Source organism: Erpetoichthys calabaricus, chromosome 11, assembly GCF_900747795.2.
Source record: "Erpetoichthys calabaricus chromosome 11, fErpCal1.3, whole genome shotgun sequence".
Lineage (NCBI taxonomy): Eukaryota > Metazoa > Chordata > Cladistia > Polypteriformes > Polypteridae > Erpetoichthys > Erpetoichthys calabaricus.
In genome coordinates this window covers 106,428,343-106,445,679 of record NC_041404.2, presented here as the reverse complement: position 1 = coordinate 106,445,679, position 17,337 = coordinate 106,428,343, and the positions used below count along the sequence as shown (strand labels likewise).

At 38.3% G+C, this 17,337-nt stretch overlaps 1 protein-coding gene across 1 annotated transcript in view; it reads right to left on the bottom strand.

Annotated features, from left to right (window-relative positions):
• Positions 1 to 3,995, bottom strand: part of LOC114660055 (uncharacterized) — a 37,166-nt gene extending 33,171 nt beyond the window's left edge. Inside the window, exon 1 of the mRNA XM_028812568.2 lies at positions 3,804 to 3,995. Coding sequence (XP_028668401.1) covers positions 3,804 to 3,882 — 79 coding nt within the window. The 5' untranslated portion in view covers positions 3,883 to 3,995. The remainder of the gene's footprint in view (positions 1 to 3,803) is intronic.
• Between the last annotated feature and the right edge of the window lie 13,342 nt (positions 3,996 to 17,337).

The window sequence follows — 17,337 nt, the reverse complement described above, 5'->3', positions numbered from 1 at the left end:
TAATAAAACAAAGTATAGTGACATTCTTTAGCAGTACAACAATATACTAGCTCAACATTAAAAAAATAAAACAAAAAAAAAAAAAAAAAAACCCCACAGAGTTGGCATCTGTAATGTATTGTCTAAGAATAACTTATTTTTGTAACAAGCCCTGTAAAATGGATGCCTACTTCAGAAGCAACATGTCACATATCTCTGGAACCCCAATTAGCAAGAATTAATACCAAAATATATATAATAGCTAAAAATAATGTACCTTACCTGGAATTATTTTTTCTCAAATGCCATTTTACAAAGAAATCCAATGGTCATAAATTAGCACAATTCAGTGATAATCACAGGTTTTGAATCGTTTCAATTTAGCATACAATATTATTTTCTATGCTTGCTCCTTGCTCCAAACACATGTATTACCACATACAACTCAGCATTTGTGTGAAGGTCATGAATGAAGAAATTTCTTTATGCAAGCAGCCAGCTATAAACACATGAGAAGTTTGACACTTTGTTCCTTTATCAATTTTAGGAACTGTTCTGGTTTACATATTCTAAAAAGTAGAAGTCATCACATTATAAAAGTGTTCAGTATTCTTGACAGTTTGAACTTTATCCACTGAAGCAAAAGTGGTTTAAAAAAAAAAAAAAAAAAAAAAAAAAAAAAAAAAAAAAAATGAAGTGAAATGTATATAAAAGGACTGCTTTTGCAAACAAACCAAAACTTCAGGCCATATACAGTACATAGTCCTTATTCCTGAATCACCTCAGACTATAAGAAATAGCTAAACATATCATTAAAACAAGAAAGAAGAGTGGAACAAGGCTGGGCCGACCTAGCTAAACATTTGCAACATCTTCACAGACTGAATGAAACGGACCAATTAAATGAGTCATAATTAAAACAGAAGCACTCTGATCATGTTCTAATATATTAATATCTATATACTAAGAATATCCGGTTACTGTTCAGTCAAAATATTTGCATAAATGGCATTTATAAATCACACTTGAAAATGCAGCAATAGTCAAAGTGGCAAATCTAAAAATAAGAAGCCATCTCATCCTAGAGATCTATTAGAAATTCAAACTGAAAGCACTATTTGATAGCATTCTTATTTTAAGTCAATACCAGTTATAAAGCGATGACTAGTGAAATCAGCATTACCACAGGAGTAGTTGAACTTAATAAACTTTGAGCTCCCTATCAACTCCTAGTCTCGGGGACTTGAGGGTATATCGGTGTCGTTATGTTGTGGACCTGTAACAAGACAAACTCCCTAGAATACACAAACTACAGAATTTTTATTGCTCCTCAATGAAAGTGCTGTGCCATAACTGCCCAGGACACAAAAGGATGTTTTGCTCCAAAGAACAACACACTCTCTGTTGCTAACAATTACCAATGCTGTAATAGAGCCTGTGTCGTAATATCTTGACTGTCCTGCAGGTTTAATGTTCTCACCTCTATTAGCTGGCAGACTAAATGGCAAGGTCAAAAATTTAAGCCTAACCAAAACAAGACATGAACAGCAAAAGACACCTCCAACGTTTGACCAATGACCACCACAAAGACAAGAACTGAATGGCATATATTTACAATATGTAACAAATGATAAATGTGTACAGGTTTTTTTTATTTTTTTTTTTATTTGCTCCTGTAAAGAACATTGTACATGCCAAGTCGCTGCGCTTTTTATATTCCACTAACTCTCCATGTGTTTGTTCTGGTGATAGAATGTCCAACTGATTGGACTAGCCAGTTGCTACCAATAGCACAGAGGTATTTCAGTTCCTCTCAAGATAGTCAAAAGTCCCTTCAGTATGAAACAGGTCTGTGTTCAAGGACATTCTCCACTAAGCCGAGTCTACTACACTTATTGTGGCTGGCACCAAGGGACATACTAACTTCATACTTAAACCATTTCAACTGACTCCTCTTGATAAACAAAATACTGATGCTACTCTGAAGACTTCTCAGTTTTGACCTCCTCATGCTATTAAACAGCATGAAACCCACAACCTTTCAGAAATGTACTTCATATTATCCACAGTCCTCGCAAAATTGCACATGCTGCATACATTCAACAGACATAACTCAAAGATCAACTCTACATTCACTCATTAGCAGTATACCAAGGTAAATCAGACCTGTCACTTAAGGCACTTGCTTTTTCTTGATAGACAGAGATCAAGGTACTCTTCATGAAATTAACCTTTATTTCAGATTTTGAGGTATGAATGCTTTCCCCAACCAAACTCCACTTAGCTGCAAATCACTCCACAGGACACAAGAGTTCACCGTTTAGTAGTTTTGACAGCTAATAGAGGCGATTACATTAACCTGCAGGACAACCAAGATACTTTACAGGTCCAGGCCAAGATGTCAAAATAAACATAGTATCAGATTGGAAATAAACCTGCTAAGTTGTTAGCAGGTACTACTTAAGATGTTACCTTAATCTTCATAAAACTTACTAAATTAAACAGCTAAAATACACATACTAGATGCTAACTTGATGGTATATGGGAAGTAATTCATAACTGTTTGAACATTCCAGAAATCATTTTAACTAAGGCCCAATATGAAAAACATCAACTCCTCAGAAAAAACTGAGCTTGGCAAATAATATGAAAGTTTGCATACCAATTTGTCACCTTTCAGTTGCCATACTAAACAGAAAATCTCACATCAACTCAATCAGAGGTTTCAAAGCTGATTCTCATAAGCAATGGCTTAAATGTTTTGACACACCAAATGTTAATACCAACAAAGGACAAAACTGTATTTAAAAGTCAGTGCTGTCCAATATAGCTCACACCTCAGGTAGAAGCTTTCCATAGCATACAATATCTGATATAATGCAAATAGAATAATATTGACAAATCATAAACAAAGTGGAAGAAAAAACAAAAAGGTAAAATACAACATTATTATAAATTAAACGTTTAAGCAGAACTCCAAAAGGAGTGGCACAAGTACTGAATTATAAAACTACAAGGCCACTCTTCACCTTTGACCTGATGAACCTGAACATGTCATGTAAACTGACTTTTATTCAATTATAATTTAGACAATTCCTTTAGTTCTACCCATGCAGAGTACTAGAAATGTACAAAATAAAACATTTACATGACTTCCTAATTTTAACTATACACAGATTCTTTTTGTGACACTGCAACTATGTTGAAATTGAGTTTACTAGGCAGAATTTTTGGTTTTATATTTGTAGATGAAAGACATTCAGATCATTTGGAAATATAACTTTTTTCCAAGAAGTAGCAAGATATTTGAAAATATTAAGCTAAAAACAATATACAATGTAGTGAACTTTTTAACTTTCTAAAGAGAATAAAAAAGTTTGGAGTCATGCAAATTGAAAGACAACTATAGGACCGAAATAAAGAAGCCTACAATATGTAAAACCAATGTTCAACACATCTAAGTAAAAAGTACAACATGTAATGTATATAAACACGTATTTAGCTAGCCATTAATCTGGAACTAAAAGAAAACTAATTGCTGGATTGTGTGTAAAAAAACAAAGGTCTATGTTAATCAAAATATGTGAGAAATCACAGAAATTCGAAGACCATCTAAGAAGGTTTGATTGTGATTGCACATGGCTGTAAGCATTTCACCGCATTTTGTACCCGCGAAAATAATTACCCTTTAAACCCGTTACAGCTCTGGACATAGTTTTCATTATTTTAACTTCCCGTTATGGGGGAGGACAGGAAACAATAACCTAACCGCCTGTCAGCAATGTCCGTAAAATAAACGGAATGTGCCATAAGGAAAATCTCACCTATGACGATTTCCAGGACAGCGAGTCTCCAGCAAAATAAAAGAATAAAGAGTGCTCTTAAAATAACGGGAATACGCATTCTGCCAGTTTACTAACTGCAAACAAAGAATCCGCACTTATGACAACAAGGAAGTGAAATGATTGACGCGGTCTAGCACCTGAGCAGTCGCGTAAAGTGCTAGGCCGGTTCTGTTTCGATTACGGGTGGGCGGAGAGGGGAGGAGCCGAGCCGAGACTAGTAAGTGGGCTAATTTAGAAAAAAGATCAGTCTGTTGTTTTGGAATATAAGTATTTAAGGAAGGGGTGTCGAGGTCCAGTCCTGGTGGGCAGTAGTGGCTGCAGGTTTTCATTGTAGCAATTTTCTTAATTAGTGACCAGTTTTTTTTCTGCTAATAAACTTTTTTTGCCTTAGTTGACTCAGACCCCTTAGTTGTTTCTTTTTCCTTAATTAGCAGCCAAATAATAATGAGACACAAAATGAATCTCCACATATGCAGCTCACCTGTGCCCATCACACAGTATCTGAAAATAAAAATTGGTGAACGTCTCATAAGGCTGATGTACTCAGGTCACCAAAACATTGGTGCTCGTAGAAAAAACAGGAAATCAGGAAATGTCTGCTGTGGAAGAATGAGAGCAGCAATAATCCATGGAATTAAAGAACGAGTTTAATTAAGAGCAAGAATTTGCTTCTCAGTAAGAAACTGCTTGGAGTTTGAACCCCCAAATTAGCTGGTCAACTGTTGGCTTGTTTCACGTCTCATTTCTGTTTGGCTCTTATTTAATGAAGAAAGGACTGAATCTTTAAAACAGGGCTATTAAAATGGAAGAGAAAATAAGTTAATTAGCAATGAAAACTGGTCACTGATGAGGAAAAGGGTTAGAATGAAAACCTGCAGCCACTATGGTCCTTCAGGCCCGGAGTTCGACACCCATCATTTAAGGTGTGCTGTACGATTGCTAAACGTACACAAGTGCATTTCTAGAAAACGAATGTGCCTGCAGCCTGCATATTTTTATCAAAGAAAACATATATCCATCCATTATCCAACCCGCTATATCCTAACTACAGGGTCACGGGGGTCTGCTGAAGCCAATCCCAGCCAACACAGGGCGCAAGGCAGGAAACAAACCCCGAGCAGGGCGCCAGCCCACCGCAGAAAAAAAAATATGATTCTATTTTATAGAGCATCCTTGCAAGCCTTTTGTTTGTCAAAAAAGTAACGAAACAATTTTTTCTTACATGGAGTTATTTCTAATCGATAAGAAAACACTGCAAACCAATGACGTACAAACGTACACCATCAGCAAAACCTTTTATATCAGGATTTATATTAATCATATAGTTGCATGTTCCAACATTTAAACGAATCGTGTTTTATTTTAGTTACTTCTGTTAGAACATCTTTAGCCAAGAAGATTTCATTAACATTGACATTCTCCAATCCGCTTAATCAAATTAGAATAGTGTTCAGTTTTGTCTGTTTAAAAATAGGCGAAGTAAAGACTCACCATGGCGCATAACTAAAAGGGCAACCTCTGAAAATGGAAGGATGGATTATGTTTTTGATTTGTAACTCAGAAGTAATCCAAACTATATTGTCAAGTTTTTAATTTCAATGGCACATGATTTGTCTCTTGTTCAAGTCCATAGGTATTCATCCTGTATTCCAGAGGGTTTTCCTTCGGGTCCTGTGGTTTTCGCCGAAAATCAAACATCCCTCGTATTATGTTTAAAAGAGACGCTGTGCGGACCGTGCCAGCTTGCCTTGCCATACAATGGCCTTCGCTTCAGGGTTGGTTCCAGATTGCCCACGATTCTGTAACGTAGCAGTGGATTTAGTTAACTGACAGGTAGGGGCCCGTGCAAATTATATAAAATGCGAGTATGTCTATCATTCAACCTGCATTCAACGCCACTTTTCAATTAATTTCACACTTAACAACAACATCGGTTTACCTGCACACATTCAGTTATTGGCACTGTAACAGTAAGTTAATGCAACAGATTTGTTACGTTTTTAACGAAATGCACTGTTAATGCAAATCAAACATCATTGGTACTAAAAAAACCTATTTGCATTTTGCATATTTGTACCTTTTTATATTACTGTTGTATTGGAACATTTGAAAAACGTTATATGTTACTCATTCCATTAATGAATCGGTTCATAACAAACGCTTAAAATTAAAACAAAGAGAAATACACATGTAAAAGAATTTGTTGTGGACACACTCTTAACACTATAACTAACAGATATTTCTATTTTTTTTCTAAACTCCACATATACTCACAGACACATGTCAGTGAAATTTAATTTATTTTTACATGGCACAGTCCCAGTATATAAGACGAGCGCTTTATGCATTTATAAACACTGAACTGGATCCACTGGATAAGTTTCTTTCATATTCATGTATGACATTCATTCAGAGCAGCAGACACAGAAATAACTTAACGCGCTCACCCCGTAGTTTTGGGTTGCATTCTAACTTACCGTCGATGTCTTTGTAATATGGAAGAAACACTGGACAGTGAAGTAATAATAATAATCTTCTTCTTCTTTCGGCTGCTCCCGTTAGGGGTTGCCACAGTGGATCATCTTCTTGCATATCTTTTTGTGCTCTGCATCTTGTTCTGTTACACCCATCACCTGCATGTCCTCTCTCACCATATCCATAAAACTTCTCTTAGGCCTTCCTCTTTTTCTCTTGCCTGGCAACTCTATCCTTGGCATCCTTCTCCCAATATACCCAGCATCTCTCCTCTGCACATGTCCAAACCAACGCAATCTTGCCTCCCTGACTTTGTCTCCCAACCATCCAACTTGAGCTGACCCTCTAATGTACTCATTTCTAATCCTCTCCATCCTCGTCAAACCCTGTGCAAATCTTAGTATCGTTAACTCTGCCACCTCCAGTTCTGTCTCATGCTTTCTGGTCAGTGCCACCGTCTCCAACCCTTATAACATAGCTGCTCTCACTACCATCCTGTAGACCTTCCCTTTCACTCTTGCTGATACCCGTCTGTCACAAATTACTCCTGACACTCTTCTCCACCCATTCCACCCTGCCTGCACTCTCTTTTTTCACCTCTCTTCCACAATCCCCATTACTCAGTACTGTTGATCCCAAGTATTTAAACTCATCCACCTTCGCCAACTCTACTCCTTGCATCCTCACCATTCCACTGACCTCCCTCTTATTTACACACATGTATTCTATCTTGTTCCTACTGACCTTCATCCCTCTCCTCTCTAGAGCATATTTCCACCTCTCCAGGGTCTCCTCAACCTGCTCCCTACTATCGCTACAGATCACAATGTCATCAGCAAACATCATAGTACACGGGGACTCCCGTCTAATCTCGTCTCTCAACCTGTCCATCACCATTGCAAACAAGAAAGGGCTCAGAGCCGATCCCTGATGAATCCCACCTCCAACTTGAATGCATCCGCCACTCCTACTGCAGACCTCACCACTGTCACACTTCCCTCGTATATATCCTGTACAACTCTTATGTACTTGTCTGCCACTCCCGACTTCCTCATACAATACAACAGCTCCTCTTGAGGCACCCTGTCATATGCTTTCTCCAGGTCCACAAAGACGCAATGCATCTCCTTCTGGCCTTCTCTAAACTTCTCCATCAACATCCTCGGAGCAAACATTGCATCTGTGGTGCTCTTTCTTTGCGTGAAACCATACTGCTGCTCACTAGTCATCACCTCATTTCTTAACCTAGCTTCCACTACTCTTTCCCATAACTTCATGCTGTGGCTCATTAATTTTATTCCCCTGTAGTTACTGCAGTCCTGCACATCCCCCTTATTCTTAAATATCGGCACCAGTACATTTCTTCTCCACTCCTCAGGCATCCTCTCACTTTCCAAGATTCCAATAAACAATCTGGTTAAAAACTCCACTGCCATCACTCCTAAACACCTCCATGCTTCCATAGGTATATCATCTGGACCAACGGCCTTTCCATTTTTCATCCTCTTCATAGCTGTCCTTACTTCCTCCTTGCTAATCCGTTGAACTTCCTGATTCACTATCTCCACATCATCCAACCACTTCTCTCTCTTGTTCTCTTCATTCATCAGCCTCTCAAAGTATTCTTTCCATCTGCTCAATACACTCTCCTCTCTTGTGAGTACGTTTCCATCTTTATCCTTTATCACCCTAACCTGCTGCACATCTTTCCCAGCTCGGTCCCTCTGTCTAGTCAATCAGTACAGGTCCTTTTCTCCCTCCTTAGTGTCCAACCTCTCATACAACTCATCATACACCTTTTCTTTAGCCTTCGCCACCTCACTTCACCTTGCGCCTTATCTCCTTTTACTCTTGTCTACTTTCTGCATCTCTCTGATTATCCCACTTCTTCTTTGCCATCCTCTTCCTCTGTATACTCTCCTGTATTTCCTCATTCCACCACCAGATTTCCTTTTCCTCCTTCCACTTTCCAGATGTCACGCCAAGCACCCTTATTGCTGTCACCCTTACTACATCTGCTGTAGTTTCCCAGCTGTCTGGTAACTCTTCACTGCCACCCAGTGCCTGTCTCACCTTCTCCCTAAACTCAACCTTACAGTCTTCCTTTTTCAACTTCCATCATTTGATCCTTGGCTCTGCCCTCACTCTCTTCCTCTTCTTGGTCTCCAAAGTCATCCTACAGACCACCATCCTATACTGCTTAACTACACTTTCCCCTGCCACCACTTTGCAGTCTTCAATCTCCTTCAGATTAACTCTTCTGCATAGGATGTAATCTACCTGCGTGCCTCTTCCTCCACTCTTGTACGTCACCCTATGTTCCTCCCTCTTCTTAAAATACGTATTCACCACAGCCATGTCCATCCTTTTGGCAAAATCCATTATCCTCTAACCTTCTTCATTCCTTTCCTTGACACCATACCTACCCATCACCTCCTCGTCTCAACTGTTGCCTTCACCAACAAGCCTATTGAAATCTGCTCCAATCACCACTTTCTGTCCCTTGGGTACACTGTTCATCACTTCATCCAACTCACTCCAAAAATCTTCTTTCTCACCCATTGCACACCCAACTTGTGGTGCATATGCACTAACAACATTCATCATCACACCTCCAATTTCCAGCTTTATAATCATTACTCAGCGTGACACTCTTTTCACCTCCAAAACACTCTCGACATATTGTTACTTCAGAATAACTCCTACCCCATTTCTCCTCCCATCCACACCATGATAGAACAATTTGAATCCACCTCCAATCCACCTGGCCTTACTCCCCTTCCATTTAGTCTCTTGCACGCACAATATATCAAGCTTTCTTCTCTCCATCATATCTGCTAATTCTCTCCCCTTACCAGTCATACTGCTAACATTCAAAGTTCCTACCCTCAGTTCCACTTTCTTTACTTTCCTCCTCTCCTCCTGCCTCCGGACACGTCTACCCCCTCTTCTTCTCCTTCTTCTTCTTTTTCGGCCAACAGTAGCCCAATTTCTGCCAGCACACTGTTGGCTAACAGTACTGGTGGCGGTCGTTGTTAACCTGGGGCTCGACCGATCTGGTATGGAAATTTGTATTGTTGTCCGCATATTGATTTGGCAAAATTTTACACTGCATACCCTTCGTGACGTAACCCTCCCCATTTATCCGGGCTTGGGACTGGCATGAAGAAACACACTAGTTTGTGCATCCCCTGTGGCTGGGTTGAAGTAATAATAATAATAAAGAGGTAAAAGATCGTGGACTCTTCAAAGGCAGTGTCTGGACCAGATTCGATTTGTCTACTGTGAGGCAGCGAACCAAAGATGCTAAGTATTGCGGCACCCAGATGAAAATTGATGCAAATAGTTATCAGTATCCAAATTATCAATAAATAAAACCTAAAAACATGTAGTGTGTTTACATGCAAAATTGTCCCTACTGTTCACGAGAGCATTAAAAAAGTTAACAGGTGAGGTTGTTGATTTAGACAGACTATAATTGTCTGAAACTGTTCTGGGGTAAAATAAAATAAAAGACCAGAAAGGAGTCCTTCTTTTAGATTTGACTTTGCTTCGTGCATGTTATCAACTGCACTTACCTTGCTGTCTGCCACATTGTTATTTTTTATTCCTTTGTCTCTGTTGAACTGCACATTGATGCTAAAGGTGTCAGAAGCAGCGATGCTAGCCTTAATTGATTATCTTAAGGTCATACTCATTGGTCTCAACTGCAGTATTTGCGATATATTCAAAGTACTTATTAATATCACTTTACTTATATTTTTTTAAATGCCTGTTACAGTTTTCAGCACAACAGGGTCTTTCATTTGTAACATCCGCACCACTGGGTGCTTGTTTTAAAGACTATCCATACAAATGTTTTCTTTTTTATGGCACTGTAAAAGATCAAATATACAACCTAATAAGAATGACAAATGAAACATCTGCTCCGATCATGCCTCACTCATATCAACCAACCAGGACTCATTTTTCATTTATATCTTTTTTTGTTTATGTCTGACTGTAGGTTTACAATCGAAGTGGGGCAGGAGTGAGTGCTGGATACCCGATTGCTGTGGGCTCCTGCACAGTTGGTAAAAATGTGGACTTCTTCTGTTATTAGGCATTTTGAGCAGAGTCACAGGGGGCTCACACAAGTCACCATGATGATAGAGGCAGCCATACATATTATAGTCTCTTCTAACCTCGCAGCAGACTTTACCTGTTTATTGTATTATAATACAATAACTAAAATGTGTATTATAAAAATGCCTTTTAAAGTCAAGAAATTAGATGCCTTTTGAGGTTACTAGTGTTATTTAATATTATTAAATTATTATATTGGTCTCTATGAACGTTATTAATATTGTAATTCACAGGAAATTTTGCATAGGCAAAATTTTCTGTGGATGTCCATGATATTGTATTTGTATTTCCTGTTCTAAGTCTGTTCAGAACTATGTATTTATTTACCATTTATTTTGAATTGTTGTAGTGTGTATCTTTTTTCAAAGCACTTTATTTACTGTGGTGTTCATTGCGAAAGGATACTAATATTTACTACTCTATGTAACTTTCGCTATTGTGCTCTTTTAATTTACAGTTATTAATATTCCTAAGTCTATTTCACGTCAATAAAAGATACTGTCACGTTTCCTTTTGTAATTAACCTATGATCTGATTTTGTTTCATTTTTCCCAATATTACTTTTTGTACTCTTTCTTTAGCAGGGTAGATTTTACTTCTAGAATTTTGCAATTTTGAATTATAATACTGAATTAAGCTGGAATAAAGGAAACTGAGGCAGTATAAGGCTAGCTCTGCTTCACCCACTGCTCCTCATTCTTCAGCCAGGCATACTCAGTTCTCCACAAATGCTTCCAAGTTACACCTGAACACTTTGGTTGAGGTGGACAGCTGGATGGCGGGATTTCTCATTAACGACTCCCCTTGTTGAGATTTGTTCTACTGAAGAGCCACAGCGTCAAGAGCCACTTCACCATATACTCCACCCGGTGCCTCCCTCTCCTAACTATTATAGTCAGGTTCAAGTTTGGAAAATGTCTCAAGACGAAGATAAACGAATTAACATCAATTGCAAAAAGGGGATTGTGTGTACACTTACACCAGGGTTGGCCGCTGAATCACGGTGTGCTTCAGAGAAACAAGAAAGACATGTATAATGAGAGGGAGGAAGGAACAGAAGTGGGCTGATTGACATGAGTGCATAGAGATAGAAAGGTTACATATGATTAGAAATAGGGGGTGACATAAGGGAGTGGAGAACAAGTGAGAATGCACAGAAAAGCGTTGAGGCTTAAAGATAGTACTCTGAGGTAAGGTCCTGGATAACCATACAGCATCTTGTGCAGCAGAAGTCATAGCAAGCAACGAGTCTTTTTATCATTCATCAGCTCTTTTTGTACCAGGTAAGGAAAGGAAGAACACTATTGTTACTGATACTATATTAATGCAGAAATAACTTGTACAAGATATAAGAAAAATGAGTCCTTATGCAATATTTCCTCATCTTATTTTTTTCTAATAGGTGAAAAATGGTTATATGAAATTCAAATTGCAACTGGTGTGATCTGAGTACTAAATGGTATGAAATTGCATGGGGTTTTAGATAAAGGGGACTTAGCTAATCATGGTCTTGATTTATTTAATATATAGTAGAAAAACTAGTACTGGCTAATAGATATCAGGGAAGACAGTTCCAATTAAATGCTTTGAAAAGCTGGATCTAACAGGAATATGAATGAGCTTTTACAGTAAAAATGATAGAAATATAACATCTGTTCTCATGATTATGTGATGTGAGCTCGGAAGGGTATGATTGACAAAATGGACTAACCCTAGTACTCAGTGATGAGAGCCACTGGGGAAAGTGTTGGGATGCAGAGGGGTTAACTAATAATGGACAATCTTGCCTCAGTACCAAATTCTGCAAAATACTAAGGGAAAAATGCATTATGATTAAGACATTGCTTAGTGTTACTATTGACCAAACAAGTAATATTTGATAAAAAGATGTCATATTGAAGCGTAATGCTAACTAAAGTGAAAAGTTCTTGTGGAATAAAAAAGAAAAATATTTCTGAGATGTCTTTGTTACGGGCGGCACGGTGGCGCAGTGGGTAGCGCTGCTGCCTCGCAGTTGGGAGACCTGGGGACCCGGGTTCGCTTCCCGGGTCCTTCCTGCGTGGAGTTTGCATGTTCTCCCCGTGTCTGCGTGGGTTTCCTCCGGGCGCTCCGGTTTCCTCCCACAGTCCAAAGACATGCAGGTTAGGTGGATTGGCGATTCTAAATTGGCCCTAGTGTGTGCTTGGTGTGTGGGTGTGTTTGTGTGTGTCCTGCGGTGGGTTGGCACCCTGCCCTGGATTGGTTCCCTGCCTTGTGCCCTGTGTTGGCTGGGTTTGGCTCCAGTGGACCCCCGTGACCCTGTGTTCGGATTCAGCGGGTTGGAAAATGGATGGATGGATGGATGTCTTTGTTACTCTCAAAAGTGACAAGGCAACTTAAATCGGTATGCTTGTCCTGGTGAGCCACACTGACTGTAACTTTTTTACTCCAACCAATTCCTGACTTTTCTTTCAATTAATTATTTGACTATTTTACAGATTTGTTATACCAATGCATATATTCACAAGTTGGCTTGTTCAGTTTACAAGAGTTTAAAAATGTGATTTTTTTCCGATTTAGCTTGGTTAGCATTTTGCTAATATAGTTGTTTTTAAAATACTTAGTTATTTAAGAATTTTCCTAATCAAGCAATAAAAATTACCTAGAAGCTACTTGTACTCTAGAGCATTAGTTTAGCTTTCTCTATCATTTGCATCTACTGTATGAATGCTTTTAGTCTAATCTATCTATCTGTCAAGAAATGTAATGATTCTTGATTCAACTTATACTTCCTTTTTGATTTGCTGGCTTTTTCTGCTCTCCTTCTGTATGGCCACTTTGCCGTAAAACTCAGTTTGGTGGATTGTTGCAGTGATGGTTGTCCTTGTGAAAGTTTCTCCCATCTTGATACAGGTTCTCTTCAGCTCAGTCATAGTGAGTTTTGGTTTCTTGGTTCTATCCAGCAAGGGGCGCTAGCTCCCTTGTTGGAATAAGTTCTTTTGTAATAGCGGCATGTTACATAACCCAAAACTATATAGATATAATATTAAAAGGCGATACCCCCCGCCCCCTCTTAGTGATATGACGGTAAGAAATCACATGGGAGAAATAACTTTGCTCTATTTAATGACGGTTTACGCAGCATAACAGACGAGGAAGGCATGACAAGACCATTACTGAAGAGGGAGCTCAATGTATAGAGTCACTGCACTGGAAGGATTTTCCGGATCAGAAGACGTTATCTCCATCCATCCGTTGGCTTCAAAGGTGTGCCAGACAATGTTCCAAGGCTTTATACTCTTTCTTCATGTGCAGGCCCCTACTTAGGTAAATCATGCCATTTCAAACAAGGAAAAGAAGATCCAATGTCATGCTCACTCTGATGCACAGAAATAGTGCACGTTGCCCATTTTGCAGTTGTCCTTAACTTGTATTGCCTTAAGATGCTTGCCTAGCAATTATAAATGCTGGGCCCCTGTACTAAATCTGGCTTTGTTTTAGCTGTACATGTGAGAAGAAAAGAAAGGCAGATTTAAAATTTTTGCACAGAGCACAGTGACATATTAAACTTATATTCTGAATACATTGGTCACCTCTATTACCAAGGTCTTTCTGCACTGATTGCTGTGTTTGGACGGGCAGCCAGCTCTAGGAGTTATGGTCCTAAATCTATTCCATTTACTGTAAGAACTATGAAGGCTATTGTGCTTTTGGCAACCTTCAGTGTCACAGAATTTTTTTGCAGCCTTCCCCACATCTGTGTCTCGACATAATTCTGTTTCTAAGCACAGCAGACAATTTCTTCTCTCTCGTTGCTTGGTTTTAGCTGTCATTGTTATTCATACATAGATCTATATGGGAAACTCTTCACATGGTAAAAGTACAATACTCAGTTGGCAATACTTACATATAGCAAACAAAATTTGTTGAAGAATAATTTATGTTACTGTGCATTTTGTAATATGTAACTAGAAGTGTGGCATGTGCTTACAATATAACAATATGTTTCAATATAGAAATTGTAAATTGTATTTGAAATCAAACATAATTCCTGAAAAGGCTAGTGAAACTAGAAGAATAAAAGATGTGCACAAAGAAGCTGTCAATACGGCATGAAACTGATCACATTTAATTATCTGAAGGAACAATGAGAATGAAAAGATGAAAAAATAAATAATAGATAGATAGATAGATAGATAGATAGATAGATAGATAGATAGATAGATAGATAGATAGATAGATAGATAGATAGATAGATAGATACTTTATTAATCCCAAGGGGAAATTCACATACTCCAGCAGCAGCATACTGATACAAAAAAAAATATTAAATTAAAGAGTAATAAAAATGCAGGTAAAAACAGACAATAACTTTGAATAATGTTAACGTTTAATGGGTGGAATTGAAGAGTCACATAGTTTGGGGGAGGAACGATCTCCTCAGTCTGTCAGTGGAGCAGGACAGTGACAGCAGTCTGTCGCTGAAGCTGCTCCTCTGTCTGGAGATGACACTGTTTAGTGGATGCAGTGGATTCTCCATAATTGATAGGAGCCTGCTGAGCGCCCGTCGCTCTGCCACAGATGTCAAACTGTTCAGCTCCATGCCTACAATAGAGCCTGCCTTTCTCACCAGCTTGTCCAGGCGTAAGGCGTCCTTCTTCTTTATGCTGCCTCCCCAGCACACCACTGCGTAGAAGAGGGCACTCGCCACAACCGTCTGATAGAACATCTGCAGCATCTTATTGCAGATGTTGAAGGATGCAAATATTTTGAAAATGAAAACATTTACTTACTCACTGAAAAAAAATGCCAATGCTTAAAATTATTCAATACATATCAGAGAGTTTACTGGAGGATCTGACACACTCAGGTCATGGTTGTTTTAATCAGAAAAACAACCTTTAAATTATACAGAACCAGAGACTCCAGTTGGAGAGACAATATTTCATATGTGACTACAGAAGGCCTCCCAGTTTAGTAAAAAAAAGAAAATATTTAAACACTTTGTTTAATACTTAAAAGTTGAAACATTTTTTTGTTGTCCCCATCAGGGTGTGGTTTAACATTTATGTGGAAGTCTATGTATAGGTATGTTTTTTTCTGAACAAAGCTGGAAATAGAGTGTTTAGCAGACGGCTCATTGATGATTTTTATGTGCAGTCACTCTGCTTCTTTCTGTATAGTTTCTCCCTCCAATATAATATAAAAGACAAGGAAAACAAAATGCAAAAACTGCCCCTGGCATGTTACAACCAGAGTGTGATGACCACATATGAACATTTTACACATTATTTTGTAAACATTTCAGCATTAAACGCTGTTTCTCTCAAACATGTAAGGTCTCCCACTTTTAACCATTAGAGGGTTGCATGGATTACTTTTGGCTATCCAAAAATTATATTTTAATTGATCAATCTCTAATATTTTATTGCATATAAATATACAAAGTGGAGGTTGTTTGAAATATGGGTTTTAATTTAAGAATGCAGCTCATAATGTTTCATTTAATAAGATAAAAAACTTTAGAATGAGTAACAAATAAACTAGTCTGTTGGAAGGCAGGTTAAGAAATGAAGTCAGGAATATGTCTTCATGTGTGTAGTGCTCTCTTGTATTCATTATTAATAAAAGACAACCGAAAGCTGCTATCTCAAAACTATTGTTTAGTCTGGAAGCTGTGGAAATGAAATGTGTAACATGTGTACAAATATGATACAACTGAAAAACTTGATTAACTGGTAAATTATAATTAAACTAGTAATTTAGCCCGTTACAATAACGGGCGCTAGGACAGTAGTGCATAAACATTAGTAGGAACAGTCTATATTAAATGGCAAGGGACTTTGACCTCATTCTTTTTGTTGGTCGTAGTTTTCTTTCTTTCTGCCTTTCATTTGTTGATGTTTACTTGCTGAGCTGACCGTTCTTCGTGGGCTGCCGCCGTGTATTGTGTGTCTTTAATTTTCTGTGACAGTAATACTGTCTTGTACGGCTCTATTCAATAAGGGCGCGTAGATAATTTAGTTCAAATGGCTCTGGAATATGTGAAGAGCAACAGGTGCAGATCTTTATTTACGCGCGCCTTTATTCGCTGCGCCCAATTGAGGTCGTCCTTTTGCGGCTCGCCTTTTTGTGCGCGCCCTTATTGAAGGATACCGTCTTGTACGTCCGCTGGCTTATACGTCCGTAACATACGTCCGTACGTCCGTAATATACCTTTAATTTTCTCTGGCGGTAATACAGGCGTGCGCGTCGGTAATATGCCTTTAATCTCCTCTGACAGTAATACTGGCTTGTATGTGGCTGTAATATGTGTCACTGTATTGTATTCCTTTAATTTCCTCTCGCAGTAATACTGGTTTGTATTTCCGTAAAACGCCTCTAACTTTCTCTGACAGTAATATCGCGCATAGCACCGTGCCACGCGCATGCGCACTTCACCAGAAGACACCCACACACGGACACCTGGATGCACATAGGGATTTTATATATATAGATGACCAGTAACAGAAGATTGAAGAATGTAAAATAATGTTTTTATCCAAATGTCTATGATAGAGAGGAAATGTGAAATATCATAGTGAGTTGAAAGAACAATAGTAAAAATTACAAATTGTAAATGCAGCCCTTAACAATTGTATGAATCAATAATCTTTCATGCACAGACAGTTCATGAACACATCATGTAAATGAAAGTCCCATAGGACAATAGAACTGAGGAATATATTAATAAACCAAAATTGAATTGTTCCTTAATTCAATTGTATATAAATCAGGAATATCAGAATTATTTTTTCGCACATATTTTACTGAAAAATTCATCCACTTTGGTGGCATGGACCACAATAAAGTATAATGTATTACTGAAATGGGAGACCTGCTAACTTCACAGATGAAATACTGCTACTGTAGCTTAGCTATTTAATGTACGTAC